At 35.9% G+C, this 26,458-nt stretch overlaps 1 protein-coding gene, 1 long non-coding RNA gene and 1 pseudogene across 2 annotated transcripts; 2 read left to right on the top strand and 1 right to left on the bottom strand.

Annotated features, from left to right (window-relative positions):
- Positions 1-26,458, top strand: part of LOC111787719 (uncharacterized) — an 86,552-nt pseudogene that overhangs the window by 9,424 nt on the left and 50,670 nt on the right.
- On the bottom strand, positions 10,036-12,910 carry LOC147793713 (uncharacterized). The gene is made up of 7 exons (XM_087121003.1): positions 12,901-12,910; positions 12,678-12,718; positions 11,343-11,493; positions 11,192-11,232; positions 10,643-10,789; positions 10,429-10,560; positions 10,036-10,331 (listed from the first exon to the last, which is right to left on the bottom strand). Exons 1-7 carry the CDS (start codon positions 12,908-12,910, stop codon positions 10,140-10,142), a joined length of 714 nt encoding a protein of 237 aa, XP_086977129.1. The 3' UTR covers positions 10,036-10,139.
- On the top strand, positions 14,748-16,610 carry LOC147793714 (uncharacterized). The gene is made up of 3 exons (XR_015420049.1): positions 14,748-14,846; positions 15,409-15,487; positions 16,481-16,610. It is a non-coding gene; the product is annotated as an uncharacterized LOC147793714 (long non-coding RNA).

The following is a 26,458-nucleotide window of genomic DNA, read 5'->3' on the forward strand; positions in this document are numbered from 1 at the left end:
CTCTATTTTTCTTAAAAAATAAAAAATAAAAAATCTTTTAAAAAAAATGGCATGTCCTACAATCATAAATTAAATATCATTCCTAAATACTTAGTTGTATAAAAATTCAATCCCTCCTACAACTATGGCCCACCAACAACCTAAATAGATTATAATACAGTAACAAAATATTAACCTTTATACTTACAAGCTTTTGAACGTAGGAGTACTTCATAAATTAGGATTATAATATTATATTATATTAAAAAATATTAACTCTACAACCTCTTTGATGTCGAACAGGAGTAAGTACTCCATGATCTCTCCCGTCAAAATGTATTCTAAATATAAACATAAATGATATTTTTATTAATTTAGAAAAAAAAAAGTTTTTATAAAAGATTTAATAAGATTTCTCCAATTTAGAAAAAAAAGAAAAAAAAGAATGTTTTTATTACAAATTTAATACTTTTGTGTTGGTATATCATTAGACTTCATTTTTAAGACTTCCAAATTTTATAACCGACTAAAAAAGTGAAAATAAAAACAAATAAACATATGGCATAATAAAAGATAAAAATCCAATAAATTGTAATATCTATAATAAATACAGATAGAATAGAATATAAAAATCTAATAAATTGTAAAATTGGTAAAATGTCTTGTACAATATTAATTAATTAACTGAACGAGTGAAAGTGGAACTGAAATTGTTCTATGTATACAAGAATGGTCGTATAAAGAGGGATCGGGAAGATTACCCGATAGAAGTTGTGCGTTCACAAGAATGACAGTCGTAGAAGAGTCGTAGAAGGAAGGATCCAGAAGATTACCTAATAATCAAGTTTTGCGTTAACAAGAAGAATGACAAGAATAGTGGTAGAAGAAGAGATCCGAAAGATTACTTGATAAATTAAATATCATTTTACAACATATAATAAATTAACAAATAACAAAAAAAAAAAAAAAAAAAAAATTTGCACTCTCCCCGGCCCATCTTCTTTGGTTCAGAAAATCTTGTTTACTTAAACTTAACGCAATCAATCAATTAGTTGTTGTGAAGTGAAACATCCTCTAGTAAAACTGTGTAAACCATTTACAAAGTTTATGAGATAAAAAAAAAATAAAAAAAAATAAAAAAAAATAAAAAAAATTGACAATCAAGCATATATTTGGAAGAAAAAAATAATCACGAACTTACTTCATGGAAAGATAATCTCTCTATCCCATGCTTCTTACTCTTTTGTTTCTTGTATTGACAATGTTTGGAGTTAGCCTTCTCCACGTGAGTTTTTTATTATCCAATATTTTTATCAGTTAATCCTCCTCTCCAAATCCAACCACTAACACTCAAGAGAAAGAGAAGGGCCCTGATACAGGCCCTAATACATTTTGTACCACATTTAAACGACCTAAAAGTTATTTAAGATTACAAGACAATTAAATAAATTAGTTTAATATAATAGAAAGTATTCCTAATTTAAAATTTTCATCTCGTGATAATTTTCAGAATTTATAAATTGGTTTGTATCTCTCCTTCTATGAGATTCAATCACTAAATTCAAGTCATCTTTGTCTAAAAGAATTGATTTTTATTTTTGACCTGTCCTACCATTATAAATTAAATATTATTTTAATAAATAAAATAAAAAATGTAATAAAAAAAACACATAAACTAAAATATTTTACCTTTGTTATTTCTTTCGGTTCTAGCTTCTACTATGAATAATGAGCTTCACATACTATTCTCCCATTATTTATAATCGAATCGTTTGGTGCTATAACATCTTGTCTAGTTTAACCCAATCAACTAGTTGTTGGGTGAACTTGAAATAAGCCTTCATCCTCGTTCCTAAATCTTATGTTATAATAAAAATTCAATGACTCCTGCAACTATGACCCACCAACAACCTAAATAAAAATAATAGGATTATAATATTATAATACAGTAACAAAATATTAACCCTTTATGCTTCCAAGCTCTTCGAAGTCGGAGTACTCCATAAATTACGATTATAATATTATATTATATTAAAAAATATTAACTCTACAACCTCTTTGATGTCGAACAGGAGTAAGTACTCCATGATCCCTCGTCAAACTGTATTCTAAATGATATTTTTATTAATTAGAAAAAAATGAAAGGTTTTTATGGGAGATTTAACCGTGTTTCAAGAAAAAAAAAAGTTTTTATAAAATATTTAATACAATTTCTCCAATTTAAAAGATACAGAAAAAAAAAATGAATGCTCTTTATTAAAAATTTAATACTTGTTTGTCTGCCCATTGGACTTAATTTTCAAGACTTCCAAACTTTATAATCAACTAAAAGAACGAAAAGAAAAAAAAAAAATATAAACAGAATAAAATATAAAAATCTAATAAATTTTAAGATCGGTAAAATCTTAGATTGTCTTATACGATATTAATTAATTAACAGAACGAGTGAAAGTGGAATTGAAACTGTTCTATGTATACAAGAATGGTCGTATGAGGAGGGATCGAGAAGATTACCCGACAGAAGTTGTGCGTTCACAAGAATGACAGTGTCGTAGAAGAGTCGTAGAAGGAGGGATTCAGAAGATTACCTAATAATCAAGTTTTGCGTTAACAAGAAGAATGACAAAAATAGCAATTCGGAAGATTATCTGATAAGTTCTACGTTAACATGCAAGAATGGTCGTAAAAATGTCAATAGACTTCTATCGGGATAGAACTGGCCCTAAACACATCTAAACAACATTAAAACATTTTCGAAAATCTTGTTTACTTAAACTTAACGCAATCAATTAATTGTTGTTGTTGTGATGAGTGAAACAAATTTTCATTTTGGATTTCTAAATTTTATGTTATATAACAATTCAACCCGGCTAAAAAAAACAGTTAAAAAAAAATTAGCAATTATTTGAAAATTTTTGTTTAAATTATAAAATAGAATATTTAGCAATTATGGTATTAGAAGTATTGAATTCAAAGTATCTATATTGTCTATCTTTTAAAATTAATTTTCATCTACAGTAATAAATTAAATGTCTTTCTTACAAAATATAATAAATTAATAAATAGCATGAAAATCACACACAAACAAACTAAAACGTTTTGCATTTTCTTCCGCCCAATAATGAGTTCGCCTACTATCCCTTTTCGTTATTCATTTGATTGCATTCTAGCTATATATATATATATATATATATATATATATATATATATAATCAGTTTTCCTTTCTAATTCATTTAAAAGTTTTGTTGATATTGAAAAAGTAACATCTCGAGAATTTTGTTCACGTGTAAACTTAATGTAATCAATTAATTGGTGCTGACTGAAACAAATCTTTATTTTGATTGTTGATATTGGAAAAGTAACATCTTGAGAATTTTGTTCACGTGTAAACTTAATGTAATCAATTAATTGTTGTTCTAATGACTGAAACAAATCTTTATTTTGATTTCTAAATTGTATGTTATATAATGATTCAAACCCAAATTACAACAGTAGCTTACCCAATCTAATTGAAAAAAAAAAAAATAGTTTGGATTATAATATTATAATACAACAAATTAACTGTCCTCTATGCAAGTTCTTCAATTTTTATAAACAAAAAAGATGTGAAGTTGGGTACAGCTGTACTAAAGGGCATTTTGGATTATGTTCATACTGATGTATGGGCCCACAAAGAATGTCTCATTGGGAGGAAAGAGGTGATTTGTCACCTTTATTGATGACTACTTGAGAAGGGTTTGGATGTATCCCATGAGGCACACAAACGAGGTTCTCCAAATCTTCCTAGAGTGGAAGAAAATGGTAGAGAATCAGACGGACAAGAAAATCAAAAAGCTGAGATCAGACAACGGTGGAGAATATACTTATGATCCATTTCTTAAAGTATGCCGAGATGAAGGGATCGTTCGACACTTCACTGTTCCTGGTAAGCCACAACAAAATGGAGTTGCTGAGAGAATGAATCAGACATTAATAGAGAAGGTTCGAAGCATATTGTCCCAAGCAGGATTGAGTAAGACTTTTTGGGCTGAGGCTCTCAGTTATGCAGTTCACTTGGTGAATCGTTTACCTGTTTCTGGAAATGGTGGGAAAACTCCGCTTGAGGTATGGTCAGGTACTCCTGTTAGTGATTATGATAAATTGCATGTGTTTTGGTGTTCTGCTTATTATCATGTGACAGACTCAAATCTGGATCCTAGAGCAAAAAGGGCCAAGTTTATGGGCTTTAGCGAAGGCGTGAAGGGCTATAGGTTATGGTGTCTAGAAACAAGTACGATTGTTAATAGTCGAGATGTGACATTCGATGAGTCTGGAATGTTTTTGCAGAAAATTGAAAATTGATGGTGTATTTTATAATACATGCGGAAGCAATTTGGATCTTAGGCACTTATAGAACATCAATTATAGTAAATAACTAGCATGTTCATAAGTATTAAAACTTTAATGAGTTTGAATACTAACTTTTTGTAGTTCAAATTCATTTTTCCTCACGAACCGGTTTCGAACCACCACTAGTGTCTTCTCCACTATCCTCCGGCCTTAGAACGAGATTGTGGAATCCGGTGAGTGAATAAAGTTGGGAGGGATTTTGTATATATGAAGAGTGTTTGTGAGAGGTTTTTCTCAAGGTTTTTCACCACGGAAGACCTTCCATGTATCATGATCACTCTATTTATAGGGCTATGTTTGCATGTTCATTCAAATTTGAGATCACCAAATTTTGACACTCAAAATTCCACTCAAAGGTTTGGGATTATGTGCCAAGCATGCAAGTTTGAGTTCACCAAATTTTGACACTCAAAATTCCACTAAAATTTGTAGGGTTTATTTGGCAAGCATGCAAGTTTGGTTAAACCAAATTTTGACACCTCAAAATTCCACTAACATGGATTTTTCCATTAAATGAAGTCAACATTTTGACTTTCTTTCATTTTAATTCAACAATTAATTTAAATAATTAATTTCAAATTAAAGTAATATTAAAGGATTAATTAAACTATTTAATTAATATTTAATATTAATTCAAATGCCAATCCCAATCAATTCCGACACATATTTGATTAAGATATTTAAATCTTATTTAAATATCTTAGACTCTCTCTTTTTGTTTAATTCGTAAATAAAACAAAAATGCGGTTAAATATATCGTATATATGTAACGCATATTCCCTAATTTGAATTCGAACACTTTGAACTCACTCGTCACACTGTTCTATGGTTTAGTCTGATATGAGCTTGTAGAGGGACCTAATGGACCTATAGATCATGGGCTCCAACGATCCAAGATTAACCGGTTAAACTCATTAACCTTGTTAACCAACATTCGTTAACTACTAGGACACTCCACTATAGCTTAGTAGTTGCACTCCCCTCACTATAGATATATTTCTGTCCATTTGATATAACCATGATTAGTAAGTCGATCCTTCACAGGTTGTTCGTAACTAGAGCTGGGTCAATTTACCGTTTTACCCCTGAAGTTACTTCTTGTTCCTTATGTCTCACTGATCCTCTCATGAACAATTGGTTTGTGGTCCAACCAGTAAACCGAATCCCTCTCAGGCCAATGAGAGGGTGGGGCCCCTTGTTCAAGATCTCGAGTGAGGGCTTAAGGGAACTACCTCTCTTATATCCCTAAAAGTGGGTAGGAGTGAATTCCATCTTGCACCCCACGTCCCCAGCCATTCACACAGTCTTACCCCTAAAATGGGAGGCCTATTGAGTCGGCGAACTCGAGCCACTCTCACCCATGCAAATCTAAGGATAATTCCGAATAAACAGGAGTTCATGGTTAGCTCAGGATTAAAATCGAGTTACTTAGGTCATCGAATGAAAAGAAAATCAGTCTCAACAGTAAACGACATTATAAAGTGAGAGTAGTTTTCTTCATGGTCCGATCTTATGCAATACTTATTGCATAGGACGCCCCTACTCACATGTCTCCACATGTACAATTTAGTGATCACATTGTTTATATCATATACAAAAGTGGGCCGCATCCATAGTGTCCCCAGAATAAGATACTTAGCCTTATTCTTATACTATAGATCATTTTGACTATATCCTTAAACTTGATCCACTCTTATGTCTCTACATATAGTTCGAGTAATCATACTATAGCCAGAGTGTTCTTAGTTTATTGGATTTAGGTTAATGATCGTAAAATTCATTTATTCAATAACAATCTTTACTGAATAAACAACGATAATAACTTTATTGAAAATAGAATATGTTTTTGTTTACAAACTATGAGCTTTAGGACCTAAAACCCAACAAAAATAAGGACGAGGCATTAAAACAGGTGGAGAAGGTGGTGTTCTCTCCTGATATAGTTGCTCCTACTGAAGAACCTATTGATTAGGTAGATAATAACTCTGATGTCTTAGAACAGGAGGAACAAAGCCTTGAGGAGCAAAGCTTTGTAAATGAAAGAGCGGAGGAACCTGAGTCTATCGCCAAGAATAGACCACGAAGGGTAATTCGAAAACCTGTAAGGTTTGATGATACGATAGCATATGCTTTCTCTATGATCAATGGAGTTCCCAACATACGTATTTAGGCTTGAGGTGGCAACCAACTCAGTTATCAACTTGGAGATCTTATGACAAGGTGGAGATGGTTGTAAATTGTCATAAGTTTTGATTTGATTTGGAGATTATGACAAGGTGGAGATTGTTGTAAATTGTCATACGTTTTGATTTGATTTAGTTAGGTTATTTGGATTAGATTTGATTTGGTTATTTGAATTAGATTTAGTGTCCGTCATATCGAAGACTTGATTCTGTAATGCTATATAATGAGAGAGTTCTCCCTCCGGATATCCATTCCTAACAAGTGATATCGAGATTTGGGAGAGTTTTGGGTGTCACATCGTATTTGTTGAGTGACATATTGGTGAGAGTTTTTGTAGTGTGATAGCGAGGTATTCACTTGTAACACTTGGGTTTATTAGTGATTGGTTGCTACCCGTGTATGCAGGGGAACTTCTTCTCTCCGAACCACGTAAATATCTTGGTATCTGTTTGTGTAATTTCGTTCATTTGTTCCGCTTTCGGGGCACAACACTTCTCTCCTGCATTATTCCTCTCAGATCACCTTCTCCCTGCATTATCCCTTCAACCTCCTTGCTTAAACTGTGCACTAAATTTCAGTATTGAAACGTTTCTCTTTGGGAGCAGCTTCCCCTGCATCATACCGCCGGCGTTTACCTTTTGGACTTGGTGGCTCCTTATGGATTTGTTCAGGACCTATATTCGACAGCTAACAGGTGCTTTTGATCGTCCGTGCCCATTCTTTATGGTTGTTGTTTTACGTATAATGTTATTCCTATGTTAAAGAACTTTTAGCGATAGACTATCCAACGTGGTTAATTTTGCCATTTGGAGGAAAGGAGCTGATGCAAATGTGATATTTTTGTCGATAGCTGTAATTGCGAGTGTTCTGAACTTTCAGGTGTATGGATATCTATGGAACAAATTGTGTCTGTGCCAGTTCCACAGAGGGTTCTCTTTCTTGATGATATTATGATTACTTAGAATGATCTCTATCAGTTCAGCGATGAGTGGTCATTTGGTCAAAATGCGACTGAAGTTATAGATATTCAGAGAAGTGGAGCTACAATAGCTTTTGACTATTTCAAGCATTTGCCAATGCAAGATGTTTGTGGGAACTTTGACATTGGTTCTTTCCATCACAGAAGGCTGAATGGATTTGAGCGCATGAGGAGGCTTTATGAATACATGGAGGATGGGGATCTTTGGAGGTGGAGTCTCCCAAATACTAAGGCTCTAAGCAGTGGTTTGAAAGACTTGAAATATTGAATATGAGACCCTGTTGAATCCTAGCTTATTTGATTAGGTAATTTGTTGCGAGGTGGACTCTCTCTCGTATTTTCTTTCTTTTCTCCTTTTGCAGGTATTCTAGTAGGGGCTGGGAGTCGTGGGCTGAAGGCTGAGCGTGGTGTGGCCGTCGTTTCGCGTGGGGTCTGCGAAACTCGACGGTCGCCGAAAAACTCGCGAGTTTTCCGGCGACTGAGTTTTTTTTTTTTTTTTTCTTTTTTTTCTTTTTTCTTTTTCTTTCGTAGATTGTTACAGCATTATTAGTATATGTTAGTATAAGTTGAACTATAATCCCCTTCCACCATTGTTCTTTTTCTTTTCTTTCCCTTATATTTGTTATTCATGAGGTAATAAAAGGCAAATGTATGTCTTATTGATGATAAGAGTCATTTAACGTAAATTCAGCATTTAAAGTATAGTAATGACCTTAGATTAAATAGGTAAAATTTAGGGTCGTTACAGTGCTACACCCATATTTATTCACGATTGTACAGACGCGTACACTAACTACTAGGCAGGGGAATGATCATTATGTGTGACATAGTGCTATCGTGGCGGTCGCTACTCCTAATGGGTGTCCGACATCAACAACTCCCAGAGTATGCTCGCCCGACCAGAAAGGGGCTCAAGAAGTGTGCAAACCAATTGGTGGGTTCATACTCGCACGTATGGGCCGTGTGTAGGAAATTAATTACCCATCCAAGTTGCCCATTAGGATAGCCATTGTAGTAAAACAGACTATTATGATAGGTCTCATGCATGCATTTTCATGTCCTTGCATTATGACCTTGATAGGGGTCCCTTACTAAGTATTTTTAAAATACTTAAGCCACGTGCTATTATATTTTTCCGGAAAAGGCAAGGACAGACTGTTATGATAGGTCTCATGCATGCATTTTCATGTCCTTGCATTATAACCTCGACAGGGGTCCCTTACTAAATATTTTTAAAATACTCAAGCCACGTGCTATTATCTTTTTTAGGTAAAGTCAAGGCGCCCCTGTAAGGCTAACAGTGACATCGCAATTCCCGAGACTGTGACAGATGCTTAGGATAGATTCACATTTAATTTTAGTAGACTATATGTTAGAGTATAGGTCGCTTGTATTTCCATTTAGTAGCCATGTCATTTTGTATTGTTTTTAATCATATTCCTTTGTATTAGTTTTATTCAAAAACACAAAATAAAATATGCAAGTTTAAGATTGATGTTATTATAAAAAATAAATAGAGTTAATTCCGCATTAAATGTTCATAATATATGTACGACTTTAGGTTAAGTAGAAAATTTAGGATTGTTATAGTTTTGATCTTAGGAAAGATTCTAGAGATGATGTTGGTGGTCTTAGACATGAGTAACTCCAACGTGATCCGAACCAGAAAAGTTACCTTTACATACAAGTAGAAGTATATAGAGGTCCTCTCCATCGTAAAGCCAACAAGTTGATCAAACAAACTGAAACTAATATTCTATTTTTTTTTTTTTTTTATTTTAAGATTATTATGAAATTTAAGAATACTTTCGTAACCGATAATTAGTGATGTATGACGATTTATATTTCCGAAAGTTTAAGATTTTAGTTATTAATATAATGTATTAGGGATAAGTACTTTTTATTTTTAAGATAATTATTAAAAAAAAAAATAAAAAAACTCGAAAATAGAATGGTAGACACTAAGTTATGTTGTAAACTTTGTTCGAGTTGCCCCAATACTCAATACAGCGTAGCTGCCCTCTAGCCAGCATAGGCTTGAAAAGGTTAGCGACATCCATTGACTCCTCTGTTCTTCCAGCACCAAGAACAAGATGAATCTCATCGATAAACAGTATGACCTTCCCCCCCTCTACATCTTCAACTTCCTTCAATACAGCCTTCGATCTCTCTTCAAACTCTCCCCTGTACTTAGCACCCGCAACTAAAGCACACCCATATCCAAAGCTATGAGCCTCATCACATCAATAAGATTACTTGGAACATCCCCTCTTACAATTCTTTGTGCCAATCCTTCAATCACTGCAGTTTTTCCAACACCAGCCTCCCCAATAACAACTCGGTTGTTCTTAGTCCTTCTCCATACAATTCTCACCGCCCTACCAATTTCCTATAAGGTAATATATGCCTACCAACATCCCCTCTTACAAAATGATTGATTCTTGAAAGAGTTGTGCGCCAAGACAGTTCCAAGGAAATTGGAAACGTTTTTTATAAGGAAATATTTGCCTCTCAGAATCCCCGGGATTTCCGGCGGTATTTATTTCATTTATTCTTATTAGAAAAAAAAAACATGATATAGTATGTAGTAAAAAGATAAAAAGATACTCAACTAGAGCGTCTTGGTCTACATAAATGTACCTCTTTACTATCATCAATAGTATCTAACACCTTGGCTTCAAAAGTTGTTGTTGAAAACTCTGTTCCAATTTGTTTGACATCAAAAGTGATATAATACAAGATACCCACGGAAGCTTGATGGTTAGCTTTCACAATTTTCACGAACTCAAAGTTTGTACCCTAGAAATAAGAAGGTTTGAGGGGTTGGAAAGGTTATTGATAAAATGTATTGATAAAAGGAAATATAGACAGAGAAGAGAAGGTGAAGTTTACCTACATTTTTTATGTTGTACTCATTTATAGCTTTCTCTCCACAGTCTCGAAGATGTGGTCTAGATAGATATTCCTCACATAGAAGTTGGATGAGACCAAATTCAGAGTTCTCCCTAAAACTGGGTACATCAAAACCCTGTGTACAAAGTATAATATTAAAATTCATTGAAATGGGAATAAAAGTGAAGGGAAAATAGGAATGAGAATGGAAACAATACATCCGAGTGGAGTATGGCTTGAGAGTATCGGCTCATCTCTTCATCGGTCAATTCATCGGGATCGATTGGTTGTTGGCATGCATGAGCAGAGTGGAGAGGTGCCATTTGAAGATCAACCAACGAATTGGATGGAAGAATATTCAAAACCTGATAGTTATAGATGTAAGGAAAGAGTTAAAATGAAATCTAACAGAAACGCCGAAAACCAATCAACAAATGAGGGGATGGATTCCAATTGCTTTTGATTGAAATTAAATTGGAACTCTGAACAAAGAGAATCAAGGAAGATGTGCCATTTGAAGATTAATCAACGAATTGGATTGAAGAATATTCAAAATTTGATTGTAAATAAATTGGGTAAGGAATTGAACAAGAAAATTGAATAAAAGGAGGAATAGTATAAGATAGAAGATTACAAGATTACAAGATAACCAACTGCGTTCACAAGAATAGGAAGAATAGCCGGACGGATTATTATGCATGTCACTAATGGTGTAGAAGAAGAAGGATCCATCTTAATGGCATTAGTAGAGGGATCCGGAAGATTACCGGCCGTAGAAGAGGGATACAGTAGATTATCTGAAGATTACCTGATAATAATGACAAGAATGGCATTAGTAGAGGGATCCGGCAGATTACCGGCCGTAGAAGAGGGATCCTGTAGATTACCTGAGGGATACAGGAGATTAACAGAGATTACCTGATAATAAAATGGCACTGAAGATTACTTCAAAAATGGCAAGAATGGCAAAAATCGGGATCGGGAAGATTACCGCCGTAGAAGGAGGATCAGACAGATTAGGATTCACGAATGGCAAGAACTGCAACAATAATGGCAGTAGTAGAAGGCTCTGCAAGAATGGCAGTTAGAAGGGAGGGATGTGATGGGCGTGAAGGAGGGATCTAGAAGATTAGGTTAATAATAAAAAAAATGTCTTAATTCTCCCTTTTCTTGAAAACAAAAAACAAAATTCATTCTAGAAAAACTTGACATATTTTTTTGGTTGGTACCTAATCCAACTTAAACAAAGTTGAAGAAGTATTTACATGTATATGAAAGTTTATTATTTTAATATTTATTTAGATATATAATTTTTGTTTATACCGTGGAGATAGGTGCATAGTTTAATTATAAATTTATTTTCTTTATTTATTTTTTTTCAGTAAAATTTGGTGGATGTTACTATATAGTATACTCTCGGTAGCCGCTCATCTCTAATTCTTGTCGCTTCTCTTCCGAGTAATTTCTTCTCCAATACCGTCTACAATCCTCTCAAGTCGTCTTTTCTTATTTGAGAAGGGAGAAGAGAAAGATGAAAAAGAGACGATAGTAAAGGGAGAGGAGAAGAAAGATATCATATTTTGATTAAAAATGCTATTAAATGATATATTTATTGTATTGTCAAGTTAGAGAGAATAGAAAAGATAGTAAAAAATGTTAAAAGATAGAATATAAGTGTGGTTCAAGTGATACTGATACATTTTGCCTCATTTACTATAAGAAAATAAACTCAAACTAAATGTTATGATCCTCGTACAAGTAAAGAATATATATACACATGAGATTACATATACATCTAAGTTTACAGAACTTATCTTATCACTCATTTTGACCTTCAATAATAGGATAAGACAATCTCTCAATACTTGGGCTTACAGAAATTATCTTATCACTCATTTTGACTTTCAATAATAGGATAAGACAATCTCTCAATACTTGGGCCTTCGTTTAGACAATATTTTGACTAATTTTTGCAATAGTCTTTCCAAACTTCTCTCCATTAATTTTTTATTAATCAATATTTTTCTCCATTTACCTCCTCTCCAAATCCAACCACTAATACGTCATGTTGAGAAGTGTTTGATAATATATTGACATCTTCGGGGCCGGGCCCGGCCGTAATACACCTTCTACAATATTTAAAGAGGGTAAGTTAGTTACCCTTACAAACTAGTGAATAAATTACTTTAACAATTACACAATTTTTTATAAAAAAAATATTCGTAATTTAAAATTTTCATTCGTGATACTTACCTTTTCAGAATTTCTAAATTCATCAGTAATTTTTACAGCACCTACAATAGGATGGTGTCAAATCATTGAATTCATGTCATGACTATCGTGGTATATCTTTTTTAACCAATTAATTTTCATTTTAGGCATGTCCTACGATATAATAAAAAAAAATACACAAATTAAAATATTTTACTTTCGGTTCTCCCCTTCTACCTATATATGGATAATTAGTTTCACTCACTATTCCCCATTAGTTGCTGAAACTACAAGTGTAACATCCTCAAGCATCTTGTATAATTGGGTGCTGTGGTTTAACGGAATCAATTAGTTGTTGGAGTGAACACTAGAATAAATCTTCATCTCCCTTCCTAAATTAAAAAAAAAAAAAAAAAAAAAAAAAAAAAAAAAAAAAAAAAAAATTAGAATTATAATATTATAATATACTATAAAATATTAACTTTTGATACTTACTGCAACCTCCTTGATACCTCCTTCATTGCTAACTCGAGTAAGTACTCCATGATCTCTCCCGGCAAAATTTTCCACGTCAAAATTTTCCACCTAAATATAAAGTAAAAAAAAAAAAAAAAGCTTTTTAATAGAATATTTTTCTCCCTCCATTTTCAAGACTTTGTAGCGTGTACCTGACTTAAAAAAAATAAAGAAGAGGCCCTGTTTCTCCCTCCATTTTCAAGACTTTGTAGCGTGTACCTGACTTAAAAAAAATAAAGAAGAATAAAAGATAAAATCGTAATAAAAGACATTAATTAATTAAGAGGAATGGAAGTGGGAGTGGAATTCTGTGTACACAAGAATGACCAAGAGGGATCGGTAGTATTTGTTGTGCATGTTGGATGAAAGTGTCCCACACGTTGGTTAATTTAGGGAATGGTCATGTGTTTATAATCTAAATACACTCTCCATTAGCATGAGGTATTTTGGAAAGCACAAAACAAAGCCATGAGAGCTTATACCCAAATTGGACAATATCATACATTGTGGAGAGTAGTGTTGGATGAAAGTTTCCCATTAATGTAGGGGAAGGACCATGAGTTTATAATATAAGAATACACCCTCCATTGACATGAAGACTTTTGGGAAGCCCAAAGCAAAGTCATGAGACAAAAAAAAAGGAGGGAATGTTCATGGGGTTCATGGGTTTATAATCTAAGAATACACTCTTCATTCATTCACATGAGCTCTTTTTGGGAAGCCCAACTCAAAGTCATGAGAGAAAAAAAAAAAAAAAGGAGTCAAGCCTCCTCGAAGGTAGTAAAAAATGACTAAAACTTCAAAGGAGTCGAGCCTCGATTAAGGGGAGGCGTACTTTGTTCGAGAGAGGTGTTGGAAAGAATGGCCATATAACAATCAAAAATCATGAAAGCACAAGAATGGGGCAGCAGACCAAAGAATGGCTTTCAAGAAAGGCCTGAAGATTACCTTAATACTTTTATTTTTGTTCTTTATAGATTTTCTTTAGTATTTTGGAGTTATAGATATTCTATTTTACTATGCATCAGCAACTTGTCTATTTTATTCTTCACACTAAGACAAGGGTGGAGTAATGGACGTTTGCCCCTCTCAGCTTGTCTTAGATTAAGAAAATTATATAACACTAAATTTTTCCTTACAAAAATTCTTGGCTACGACCTTGTGATGTGTGAATGTAGATTCAAATAGTATAGAAAAATTAATGGTTCCCATCGCAGACATTTAGTGACATTAATACATATTATCCACTTGATTAAACTATAACATGTTAAAATTGAAAGTTTTCTTTTTCTTAACCTAAACGTAATAGGTTACCTTCAATTTGGTTCTATTACAAGAAAATATTATGCATTATCAATTTATTTTCTACTCTTTAAAATAATAGTGTTGTTAGTTTTTAACTTTCTACTTATTCAAGTGAAAATATGTACCCAAAACCAGTCTCTACTTATTCAGATGAAAACATACATTCTAGTCGACTTAGTTAATTATTTTTTTTTTCTATTACCATCAAAACCTAAGAACATTTCGCGAGGTAAGGTTTCTGAACGATATTGCTCAGATCTGAGTTTTCCCTACGTGAATCGACCCTAAAATGTTGAAATCTTCACCTAGGAACAACTCACGCACGGCCTGTGAAGAAGTTTGGCCGAGACCTCAACCCAAAGGCGGAGATCCGAGAGTCATCCGAGAACGGTGAGCGAACTTCCGGCGTTCTTAAATCCTCCGATAGTCAAGAAAAAATTACAAAAAGAATACTAGGACGTAGCCTGTAACATGATCTAGAACGTTGCCGAAGGAATCATATCGATCCGATCTACGGATCGAAAGATATGAAAATCGGAAAACAAAAACCGACTGGGTTTCGGTTTTCAGAGGATAGGGAAGAAGAAGAGAAAAAAAAAAAAAAAAAAGGCCGGCGAGCGGCGGAGGGCGGCGACAGGCGCCGGACACGCATCGACCACCGGCTGGAGCAACGCAGCTCCAGCGAGGCGTCGACACGTGTCGCCTGCAAGCCGGGCCGAACCGCAACGCGAGCCGAGCCGATCGGACCGGGCCGGGCCGGCCGACCAGCGACTGCGCGGAAATGGGCGCGCGTGCAGCCTGCGGCTGGCGCCTTCCCGCGCACATGGCCACGCACTCCCAGCGTGCTGCTGGGCGCGTGAGCGCGCGTGGAACAGCCAATTTGGCCTGGTTGTTTTCTGTTTTCCCGATTTTTGTCCCGGTTCCAGTTCTAATACTGTTTTTACGTGAATAGGGACTTAATTTAGAGAAATCAGTATTTTTGGACACCTCACGGGCAAAGAAACGCTAGCGAAAGGGCACGCGTCAACCAGGTAAGTCACCACCCGGTATTTAGGAAGAAATACTTGTAGGATTCGCTCGGATTGCATGCATGCTAGTAGTTCTGCTTCAGATTAGCTCTTCACGTAAATTACTAGTCAAATTAACTGTTGTGATTGAATTGGGTAAATTACATGAGTGTTGCTTGTATGCCTTAGGCTTCCGCCGTATGTATGCATGCGTTATTTTATGTGTAGAATTGTGTATGCCGGGTTTCGGGTGCTTGATGGACGAATTCGCCCCATTGAGCGCGAACTTCGTGCTCTGGGTGCTTGATGGAGGTCATCGCCCCGTTGAGCCGGTATGCCTAGTTTGCATGAATTACATACTATGATGTTAGAAGAAGATTGCATGCACCCTCTATTAATTGCTAGGGCCCATTTCTTTGGTAGGATTAGGGAATCTCTGTTAGGAGCGATATGCCGCTCTAGCCAGACTTAATTTTTCCCTAGAAACTTAGCGGTTTACCACGGTAAGAAGGTACCCCGGAGTGTTCATAGATTGCTAGCGTGTGAACGGTATCTATAGCTTCGTGGGAGGACCAAGGGGTCCCTGATCAGTCCTTACTACTCTTAGCCATTTCGCATGGGAAATGTGTCCCCACGTCGTACAACCCATTGGCTGCATGAGAACGGGTTGGGTCGCGCCCCCCATAGAGGGACTAGATGGGCGTAGGGGTACTCAGCACACCCTAAGCCAAGTACCATGTAGTCCCAGATAGCCATGTAGAGGTAGCACCTCAAAGAGAGATACCGACCATATTAGCTTGGCATAAAGAACCTCTAGGCATTTAATGAGAGATCGAAAAATCAGCGAAACCCAAGGGGCAAGCCCCAAGGGACCTAGATTAGAGCCAGTCGTCCTAGAACCGAAATAGGAAACCGTGGCAACCTGTTAAATTAAGATGCGAAGAGAGCCTACAAGTAGGTGGCTTACTGAGTATAATTTTTATACTCATCCTTGCTATGTTTTCCTTTTTTTTTCAGGAGCGCGAGGCGTCGGTCAAGAGTGGGCGTGATCTGAAGGGAAGTGTCACAGAGGAATAGGTTGTCCCAGGGCGTCAGTCCAGTCTTAGTCTTTATTTTTGTATTCGCATTCTTTTGAAATTTATTTTCCAAACGGTCTTGTGTTTTGTGTTTATCGTTCGAAAAACTTTATTGGAATTTGATGATTTTCGTTACTTCATATTTAAATCTCTTGTGCATTTGTGTCTGTCGTTAGTCACTGTCCGTAGTAAAATATTGGGCTGTGACACAGACTTTCCAGCGTATTCTACCATTCTGGTACTCCATTGCATTTTTGTCTTCTGTTTTTATTTTCCTTTAAATCTCGTCTTAACTTACATTTGAAGAAATTTCACCTTAAATGTCGATTTTTCTCCATGCTCGTAATGTTGCCACGTCTCCAAAGCAAACATTGCTGCTGCTAATTCAAGGTCATGGGTAAGGTAATTTCGTCCGTACTCCTTGAGTTGCCTAAAAGCCTAAGCTATTGTCTTACCCTTCTGCATAAGCACTCATTCTAAGCCCTTACCCGAGGCGTCTCTATACAAGGTTGTCTGGCCCATCGTGCATCTAATGCTTTTATTTCTTTTTAATAATCAAATTGCAAGATATTTTTGCTATATATAATATGCCCTATTTTATCTAAATAAAATTATACGTCCTTTCTTATTATTTTTGTACATTCCATTTCATTTAGCTTAAATAAAAGTTTGGTTAGTTTGGAACAAGAAAAAGAAAAACAGTGATTAGCCTCCTTGGTTTTGTGTAACACCCCAAAAACAAAGGAAAGCCACCTATGCAAGCTCGAAAGGATCCAAGGAAGGAAATTATGAGGACTAAGTAAGAAAGGGGTCTTAGTAAGTCATCTCTAAACCATAAGAAGTAATGTTAAGGACTCAAGACCTTTGGCGAAGGATTGGGAATGAAAGCTTAAGCCAAAAGGACATAAAAATCATTTTACCAAATATCAAGGATCTTCCCAAATTTTTGGTTCCTTATAGAAGGAATCTAGAAGGAATTTCAAGATACTAAAAAAGGGAAGAATGATGAAACATGAGAGGAAGGATTTTTAGAAAAATTATGGATTTTTTACGAAAATAATATTAAAATATTCAGAAAGTGGAAAATTACCATAATACCCATGGAAGAACGAATAAATTACGAAAATGCCACTCTGATCAGAATCAGAGCGTCTAACGTGGCAATCTAAGCAAAATCTCTCGAAACTCAAATATCAGCCGATGGATCTTCCCCAAAGTTGGATATGATCTAGAAGATGGACAGATCATAACATCCAACGGCTAGGATTCAAAATCAGAGTCGGTGAGTCTCTAATCGTTGTAGATATTTTCGATGGATTTTCCAAAAAATCCAACCGACAATTCACGATGATTCTGGAGCTCCCAATGTCGGTTTAAGTTTCCCCTATAAATTCTGAGGTTGGGCCAGTCGTTGGCAATAAGTTTTTAGATTTTGGGTCTCCTACTCGGGTTTCTTCCAAATTGGAGAGCAATTCTCCACCATTTCCTTTCAAACTTGTTCCTATAGCTTCTAAACAAGATTACCCACAAGTTCTATGGAGGAATGGAGTGCTGAAACGTCGTAGAACAAGATACCCAAGAGATCGAAAATCAGGGGTGTCGGGTAACTTGCAGGCCGAGAGTGGTTCCTCAAAATTAAGATCCCCCACTAAAAGTCGTTCCTCCAAACCAATTCCTTTATCTTGAGGAAAGAATAAGGAAGAGGTTTCGTGAAGAAATCGAGCCTCGAAAACCCCTAGAATCGGCTACCCAATAAGAAATCCTCTGTTTTTACTCCGGCGAGAAATCATATTTTGTACGAATTTTGGAAGCAAATATCTTAGGCTAAAATCCACGAAAAGGTACGAAGTCAATCCCTAGCTCTTCCTTGTAACACAATATTTAAGTTTCATGAAGAAATCATGGGGAGAAACAGCGTGATCAGAGCTGGGGAGGGCGAGTTTCAGACAGCGGCGCTATAGCCGGCCGCGTCTTCTTCCCGACTGGAGGAAGAAGACGATGACGTGGCCGGTTCAGTTGAACCGGCCATGTCAACCCAAAACTCGACCTTCTCTCGGTTTTTCTCAATTCTAACCCCCTTCCAGACCGATTCTCATGAAAACCTTTATGGTTCCAGAAAGTAGACACAATAAGGAGTTTGTGAAAGGAAAGTTGAAGTCATTTGGGTACCGGAAGCTCAAGAAAAGAGGTCCCGAACGTCAACAACGAGATAAGTAGCCACCTTGGATTTTTTGTTAAGAAATACTTGTAGGAATCGCTTGGATTTCCATATGAACCCTAAAAAAAGTATGAAATTAGGATAAATGAAAGAAAAACCCTAGGAACCTTAAGTTAAGATCTTGAACCGAACAAATTGCTCGAGATTTAGGTAACATTAAAATAACCCACTAGATGAACTCCGCTGCCTATGAAATTTTAATACTGAGCATATTATAGCATCTTGAGGTTATATAAGAATTTTGGTAGTTTTTGGTTAAGGATAAGTAGGTAAACCACGAAACGGTGCAAAATGACCATAATGCCCCTAAGGAAGACTACCTACGGTTCATGACCTAGATGACCTCTAAATGTTATGAAACTCTATAGTAGATCTTATTTTATGATGTTTGATGATATGGAGAAGTTTGAAAGTCATTGGAATATGTTAAGTAACAAAACCAAGAATTAGGGATGAAATGACTAAAATGCCCTTAGGACTACTTATGAGATTTCAAGGTCTATACGTGCTTAAAATGATTTGCTACTTCTTATAAGGTCGATTATGAAGGACATGAAGATAAGTTTGAGGATTCAAGTTGATGGGAGTAAGTTTGGAACCTAAACCAAGTTAGGATCCAAGAAACACCTAAAGGAAACACCACAAAACTTTAGACTCTTCTAGAACCCTCTAAAGAACTTCCTAGAAATCTATGACCTTCTAGAAAAACTAAGATGGGTTCATATGGTTACAAATACGAGTTACAACTTATGCCTCAAGAAATTAAGGACCTTAGAAACTTACAAAATTAAGAACCAAGAACAACAACACACAAGCTTTACAACTACCCAAGTAAGAAGAATGCTAGGTACCACTCAAGGACGAGGGACCAAGGTCCCCAAACTCAGAAACAGAAACTCGAGAATGCTAGGTAATACTCTAGTCATGTCCAAAGTGACCCATGACCTCCCACCAAGCGGTGCCCAAGAATTCCTCTTCTAGGTGGGATGCCCTGCATCATGTTTCCTTTGCAGGATGTCATGCCTCAAGATTTCCTCACCTAGAAGGGATGCCCTATAGACTTGCAGGATGCCATGTTTAAGTATGCACCGAGCAAGTGACCTTTACGGTCTATTAAGGGGAGTAGTCTAAAGTCACGGAGGAACAAGAAGAGAGTACGTTACCTTAGCCACGAATCAAGAACCTCCTAAGACCTCCCACGGTACAACATGCTCATGACTTAGACTACGCTGCTTGGAACGCATGAAGCCTTGAGCGTAGGTTAAGCAGACTGTATTATAGGGCAAGCCCTTGATGCAGTATTAAGACTACATCGCTTGGAACGTAAGAAGCCTTGGATGTAGGTTTTCAGACTATGCCGCTTGGAACGCATGAAGCCTTGGGCATAGGTTAAGGAGACTGTATTATAGGGCAAGCCCTTGATGCAATATTAAGACTATATCGCTTGGAACGTAAGAAGCCTTGGATGTAGGTTTTCAGACTATGCCGCTTGGAACGCATGAAGCCTTGAGCATAGGTTAAGCAGACCGTATCTGTAACGCCCCTAATTTTCTTTAACCTAATTAGTGATGTCACCCCATGCATACATATCTCATTAGGCGGAAGCTCATCATAAATAACCTTGAAAGAGTCTTTCATAAATATTCATGAATCCAAAACAAAACCTAAACTCCAAAAATAAACCTTCAATACTGAATTGAAAATAAATCCAAATAAAACAATACTCAATGCTATAACTTAAAACAGTCCAATAAACGTAAACTCCTAGAAATATCCCATCTCTAACTCCCATGGTAGCCTCAGCTCCGCCGTCAACCGTACATTGGCGCCTTGCCTTTACCTGAAAAATGTAGGTAGAACATGGCTTGAGTATTTTATGAAATACTTAGTAAGTCACCCCACTGTTGGGGTTAGGAATGCAAACACATGCAACATATGAGCGGGACCTAACTTTTCATAAACTTTTCATAGCCTTGGGCGCTTTCTATTCCGGGTAGGGTTGGATGTGTGGTACTCCTTCACACATGGCCGATGTACGTGTATATGGACCCACAAGGCGGGCTCATATACGTACCCCCTGGGCCTAGCTTGGTCGGGCATAACGTATTACATGTCGCCGGACACCACAGAATAGAAAAGGGCCCGCATGATATCATGGCGAACATAAATATCGTAATTCATTCTTTCGTATCATAAAGGAGAAGAATCCCGATGCACATGACATACATATATGCATGAGGTCCCTTAACATATCTAACATGGCATTACATAAGCAGTGCTAACATCGCATTTACGTTTCTTACATCACATGGCATCTCACATGACTTACATTACATGGCATATTACATAACATGAAAGTCCATCCCAGTTGCATAACATCTCATGACATGACTCGATAATTCTACGTGTATCTATGGCATCGATCAACATATTCATGGCATATAATACTAACATCTCATTCATACTTCACATAACATAACGGTCAATAGTCAACATAATTCATACATCACATAACATACACAATCTACAGTCAGCACCATCTATACATCACATAATCATATCACATAAATATGGTGCATGCAGGGGCCATAGGGCATGCACCATCATACAACACGTAGTAAGCTAACTCCAACAGTAAGGTCACTTACCTCGATTGTAACGCCCCGCTAGGTTTAATATATATGTATTAGAATAAAAATAACAAAATAGAGAAGATGGTTTAACATATATATATATATATATATATATATATATATTAAAATAAAAATAACAAAATGAGGAAAAAAAAAAAAAAAAAAACTGCCCACCTCTCCTTCAATCTCTCATCCCCTCCCCTAAAATACCTCTCTCATCCTGTATCAATACTTCATCAAACAAGACAGAAACAGAAAGAAAATATTGTCTGAAGGAAACAAATGCATATGATGGAGAGATGGTTATTGTCTGAAGGAAACAAATGCATATGATGGAGAGATGGTTAGACAATAATGACGGATAGATGGTTAGACAATAATGACGGATAGATGGTTAGACAATAATGGAGAGATCAGAAGAAGGCAGATAATGGAGACAATAATGGAGAGATCAGCAGATAATGGAGACAATAATGGAGAGATCAGAAGAAGGCAGATAATGGAGAGATGGTAGGCAGATAAATGAAGATAGATGTCATTTCAGGTTAGTAGTTTTACTTTTTCCTTTTATGAAGGATATTAGCAATTATTTAGATTAGCAATTATTTAGATCTGGGTTAGAAATTTAGAAATTAACTGTTGGAATGATCTGAATTAGAAATTATCTATCTATGAAGAGTCTTGGTCACGAAAAAATAGATAGATAAGAAAAAAAGAGATGAAGATAGGGAAAAGGAAGATCTGGAAAACATATCCAAATAAAAAAAAATGAAGATTTGGAAAACAGTAAGGAAGATCTGGAAAACATATCCAAATAAAAAAAATGAAGATTTGGAAAACAGGATAAAAAAAGACAGAAAGAGAGAGGGGGAGATGAAGATAGGGAAAAGGAAGATCTGGAAAACATATCCAAATAAAAAAAAATGAAGATTTGGAAAACAGGATAAAAAGAGGAAGATTAGGAAAACAGATCAAATAATAATAATAATAAAAACAATACATGGGAAGAGAAGAAGATAAAAACAATACATGTAAGGAGGAGAAGATTAGATTTGGAAATAGTAAAGCCACAAAAAATATAATATATGTGAGAATAGAATAAACTGCTGAACAGAATTGAATTAAACGATTTAGAAAATTAAACGATTTAGATATGGGAGTAGACTATTTAGAGAATTATAGAATTAAACTCATTCAAGAAATTGATTAAAAGAGTTAGATTTAAATTGCTTAAAATAACCAGATAGGGAGGTAGAATTGAACGGCTTAAAACAATTAGAGTTAAAAGAAAAAAAAAAACAAAAGAGAAATTTTAAGAAAGAAAAGAAAATTAGAACTGTTTGAAAATGGCAAGTAGGTGGCACTGTAAACAGAATTAAAATATAACATAAAGTTAGAGAATGAGAATGGAAGATATGAGAACATACTGTTCATGTGGCACTGTAAACAGAATTAAAATATAACATAAAGTTAGAAAATGAGAATGGAAGATATGAGAAATTATTATATTTGTATCTATATGATATAAAATTAAATGTTGAACTATCCAAACCGCTTGAAATATTAATAATCTTGACATATCTTTAATTTAAGTTTTAAGTTTTATTATTCTATATAATTTAGAAACAATGAAAGCATGGAACTCGATTTTTATTGAGGCCATTTAGGTATTTTCTACTGTTAGTTGGATTATTAATTAAAATGTGAAATACTAACAAAAGGTGACGAACGATGCGATAAGAATCAAACCTTAGCAACCTTTGCAGCAGCTCTCGAGGAACGGGAGCTTATGTTAATTAAATTAGGGAATACTTCGGCTAAGGCCAACCAGGTAAGTGGCCTTAGTATAGGATAGGCTAAATAATTGTATGAGTTATGATGATGTGTGGATTATGATGCTTGATGATATGTGCGGTATATACATATTTTGTTGAGTGACGCTTGATATGTTTGACCCACGTTATGACATTATGATGAGCATGATGATTGCATGATTGTTACCTTAATATGATGATGTTTTCTATATTGAGCATGCTAGATGATGATGAGTGCCATATTGCATCATGTCGTTAGATCGACGTAGGACACAACCCTAAGAGCATGAAAATGATATTAATATAAATATCCACGAGTATGAGTTACCTAGAGTAACAAAGAGATGAGACTAGAGGGTTGTGTCAGAAGAGACATTACGATGGATCTAGAGGGACCTCATGCATTTTGTATGTTCATAAGCATAGGGCTACTTCCCCTAGAGATGATGAGTGCGGACGCGCACCTTATGATGAGCGCGAATGCGCACAGGTGCGAAAGCACACAGATGAGGGTGTTCATGAGGCGCATGACACTATGGGGTTCGCTGACCTCCGGACGTCGCTACAGATTAGCTTGACCAGAGGGTCCAGGGGGTGTGCGAGTGCCCTGGGGACTCACACTCGCACGTGTGAGTCGTGTGTAGGGAAGTACTACACATCCAATTTGTCCGAGACTGGAGGCCACCCCTAAGATGATTAGAGATAGGTCCCTATTCATGATTGCATGTGTTTGCATTAGCATGGCCCCTATAGTGGGGCCACTTACTGAGTATTCTTTGAAATACTCAGGCCGTGTGCCACATCATTTTTTTTTCAGGTAAAGGCAAGGCGCACTTGTACGGAGGACGGCGGCATCGCGAGTAGAGACTGTGGCACGTGCATAGGGTAGACTCATATTTGAATTTCTAGTCTTAAGTTAGAATAGGTTGTTTTGCATTTCATTGTTTTAAATTATTTTGTATTTGTTTTTGTTTTCTCTAAATTTCAGTATTTCATATTTAAACACGTAAGACCATGGCTGTGTTTTCCAGAGAAGAAGTTGTTTTAAACGTTTTTTTTTTTTTTTTTTTAAGTTTACGTTATCAGTTATATTCATGTAAGAGTTATATTTCCGCATTATAGATGAGCATGAGACGTTAGTAGCGACTCTGAGTATGTGGAAATTTAGGGTCGTTACATCGATGGTCTTGGTTGAAGTCACTCACAACGAGCTAAGCCCAGCGGTTAAATACGTCCTATGATAACCACATAAAAACTTAGAACCTTTTATAACATACCCTAGCTAAACCTCATGCTATTATCAAAATAAACCTCCGATCTAAGCTGTCTTTAACGTTTAGGGACCATACTGACCTCGGATGTTGAAACTGAGGGCAGAAACAGCTTTGGAGGGGCCAAAAACCTTGAAATCGATATATTATAGTGATACCTTGTCGCTAAGCCTAGTTGCCGAGCCGGCTAAGTAAGTTACGATCGATGGTATCTTGTGAGATGAACTACTTATTAAAAATGTGTGACAAGTTGAACAAACTTTAGAAAAGTATTTTGGGTGATTTTAGTGATTGGAATAAAGGGAAAAGAGAGACATGTCCTTGGATAAAAACCAAATTATGGGGACTCTTCCCGTCCTCTCTCAACATTTTTTTAAGAATAATATACCATCAGAATCCAACCTACTGCGGTATATTTGTATATCCAACCTACACGTATATTTGTATATATATATATATGTCAAATGTGAGTTGAAAACACACATCTAGTACAGAAGTAATGGTCGGTTACAAAAGTAATTGTCCTTATTCTTACCCGGACATAACTCCACATCAATCTATAATTGTGTGTACAAAAGTATTTTGACTTCCGATATTCTATTCATTTTGACCTTCAATAATGGGGTAAGATAATATTTTTATTAAACGCCTCGGACCTTGTATTGTATTGACGATGTTTTGACTAATTTTTCCATAACCATGGTCTTTCCAGCGTTCTCCCTATGAATTTTTTATTATCCAATATTTTTGCTCCTTGTACCCCCAAATCCAACTACCAACACAACATGTGAAGGAGTATTAGTATCTAACAATGTGTTGACATCTTCAAGACCCTAATATATTTCCTACCACATTCAACAACATACAAAAAAAAAAAAAAAAAAATTAGAAAACATAATTGAATAAATTATTTTAGCAATCATCTTTTTATTTAAAAAATAAAATTCGTAATTTAAAATTTTCATCGGCATACTATACTTACATTTCAAGACTTCTGAATTCCACCGTAGCTCGTATAACTCCTGTTATCGGATGGTGTAGAAGTACTGAACCCACGTCATCACTGTGGTGGTATATCCTCTTAAATGAATTAATTTTCATTTTGGGAACCACCTACCATCATAAATTAAATATTATTTTTCAAAATAAAATAAAAAATATAATTAAAAAAAAACACACACAAACTACAATATTTTACTTATGTTATTTATTTCAGTTCTCCTCTCCTGCCCGTATGGATAATGGGCTTCGCTTATTATTCCGCCATTGTTTATAATCCACCCGAATGCTTTGTTGGTGCTGTAAGTGTAACATCCTTGAGCATCTTGCATAGTTGGGTGGAGTTGATGCAATCAACTAGTTTTGGGTGGAGCATCTTGCATTAATGAAATGTAGGACTAGTGGGATCTCATGCATATTGTGTGTTCATGCATTTGGGGGATACCCCTATCCCATCACGAGGGTACGGACGCGTACGTCCAATGGTAGGACAACGATCGTTATGCTTTGCATACCGCTGCTGTGACGGTTCTATTAACGGGTCCCAGCATAAGGGGCTCCCAGCGTAGGACAGTGGCCCAGGGGTGTGCCACTAGCCGGTGAGCCCATACTCGCACGTATGGGCTGTGTGTAGAGTATATGGTACACGTCCACGATTACCCGTTAGGATTACACCGTCGGGAAAACGAAATGAAACGAAACGATAGGTCCCATCATTTCATTGCATGTGTTTGTCGCATAACCCCGATAGGGGGTCACTTACTGAGTATTCTAGAAATACTCAAGCCTCGTGCTACTTTACTTTTGTGGATAAGGGCAAGGCACCCATGTGACAACGACGGCGGCATCGTACCCCCGAGACCGTGGCACATGTATAGTATAGGCATTTGTTTTTTTTTATTTTTTATTTCGTAGCCTAGGCTGAATTCGGTTTGCTTCATTAGTATAGGTTAGTATAGGTTGAAATATATTCGCATAATAAAC

Source organism: Cucurbita pepo, chromosome 2 (genome assembly GCF_057944985.1).
Source record: "Cucurbita pepo subsp. pepo isolate OVF chromosome 2, ASM5794498v1, whole genome shotgun sequence".
In the NCBI taxonomy this organism is placed as follows: Eukaryota; Viridiplantae; Streptophyta; class Magnoliopsida; order Cucurbitales; family Cucurbitaceae; genus Cucurbita; species Cucurbita pepo.

Excerpts from the sequence above, each read along its gene's own strand:
- LOC147793713 (XM_087121003.1), bottom strand. Across the intron at positions 11,494-12,677 it reads AATTTAGAAATTCTGAAAAG|AGCCTTCTACTACTGCCATT; the intron begins GTAAGTATCACG and ends CCATTCTTGCAG. Across the intron at positions 10,790-11,191 it reads GTATCCCTCTTCTACGGCCG|GTTTTGAATATTCTTCCATC; the intron begins GTAATCTTCCGG and ends TATAACTATCAG.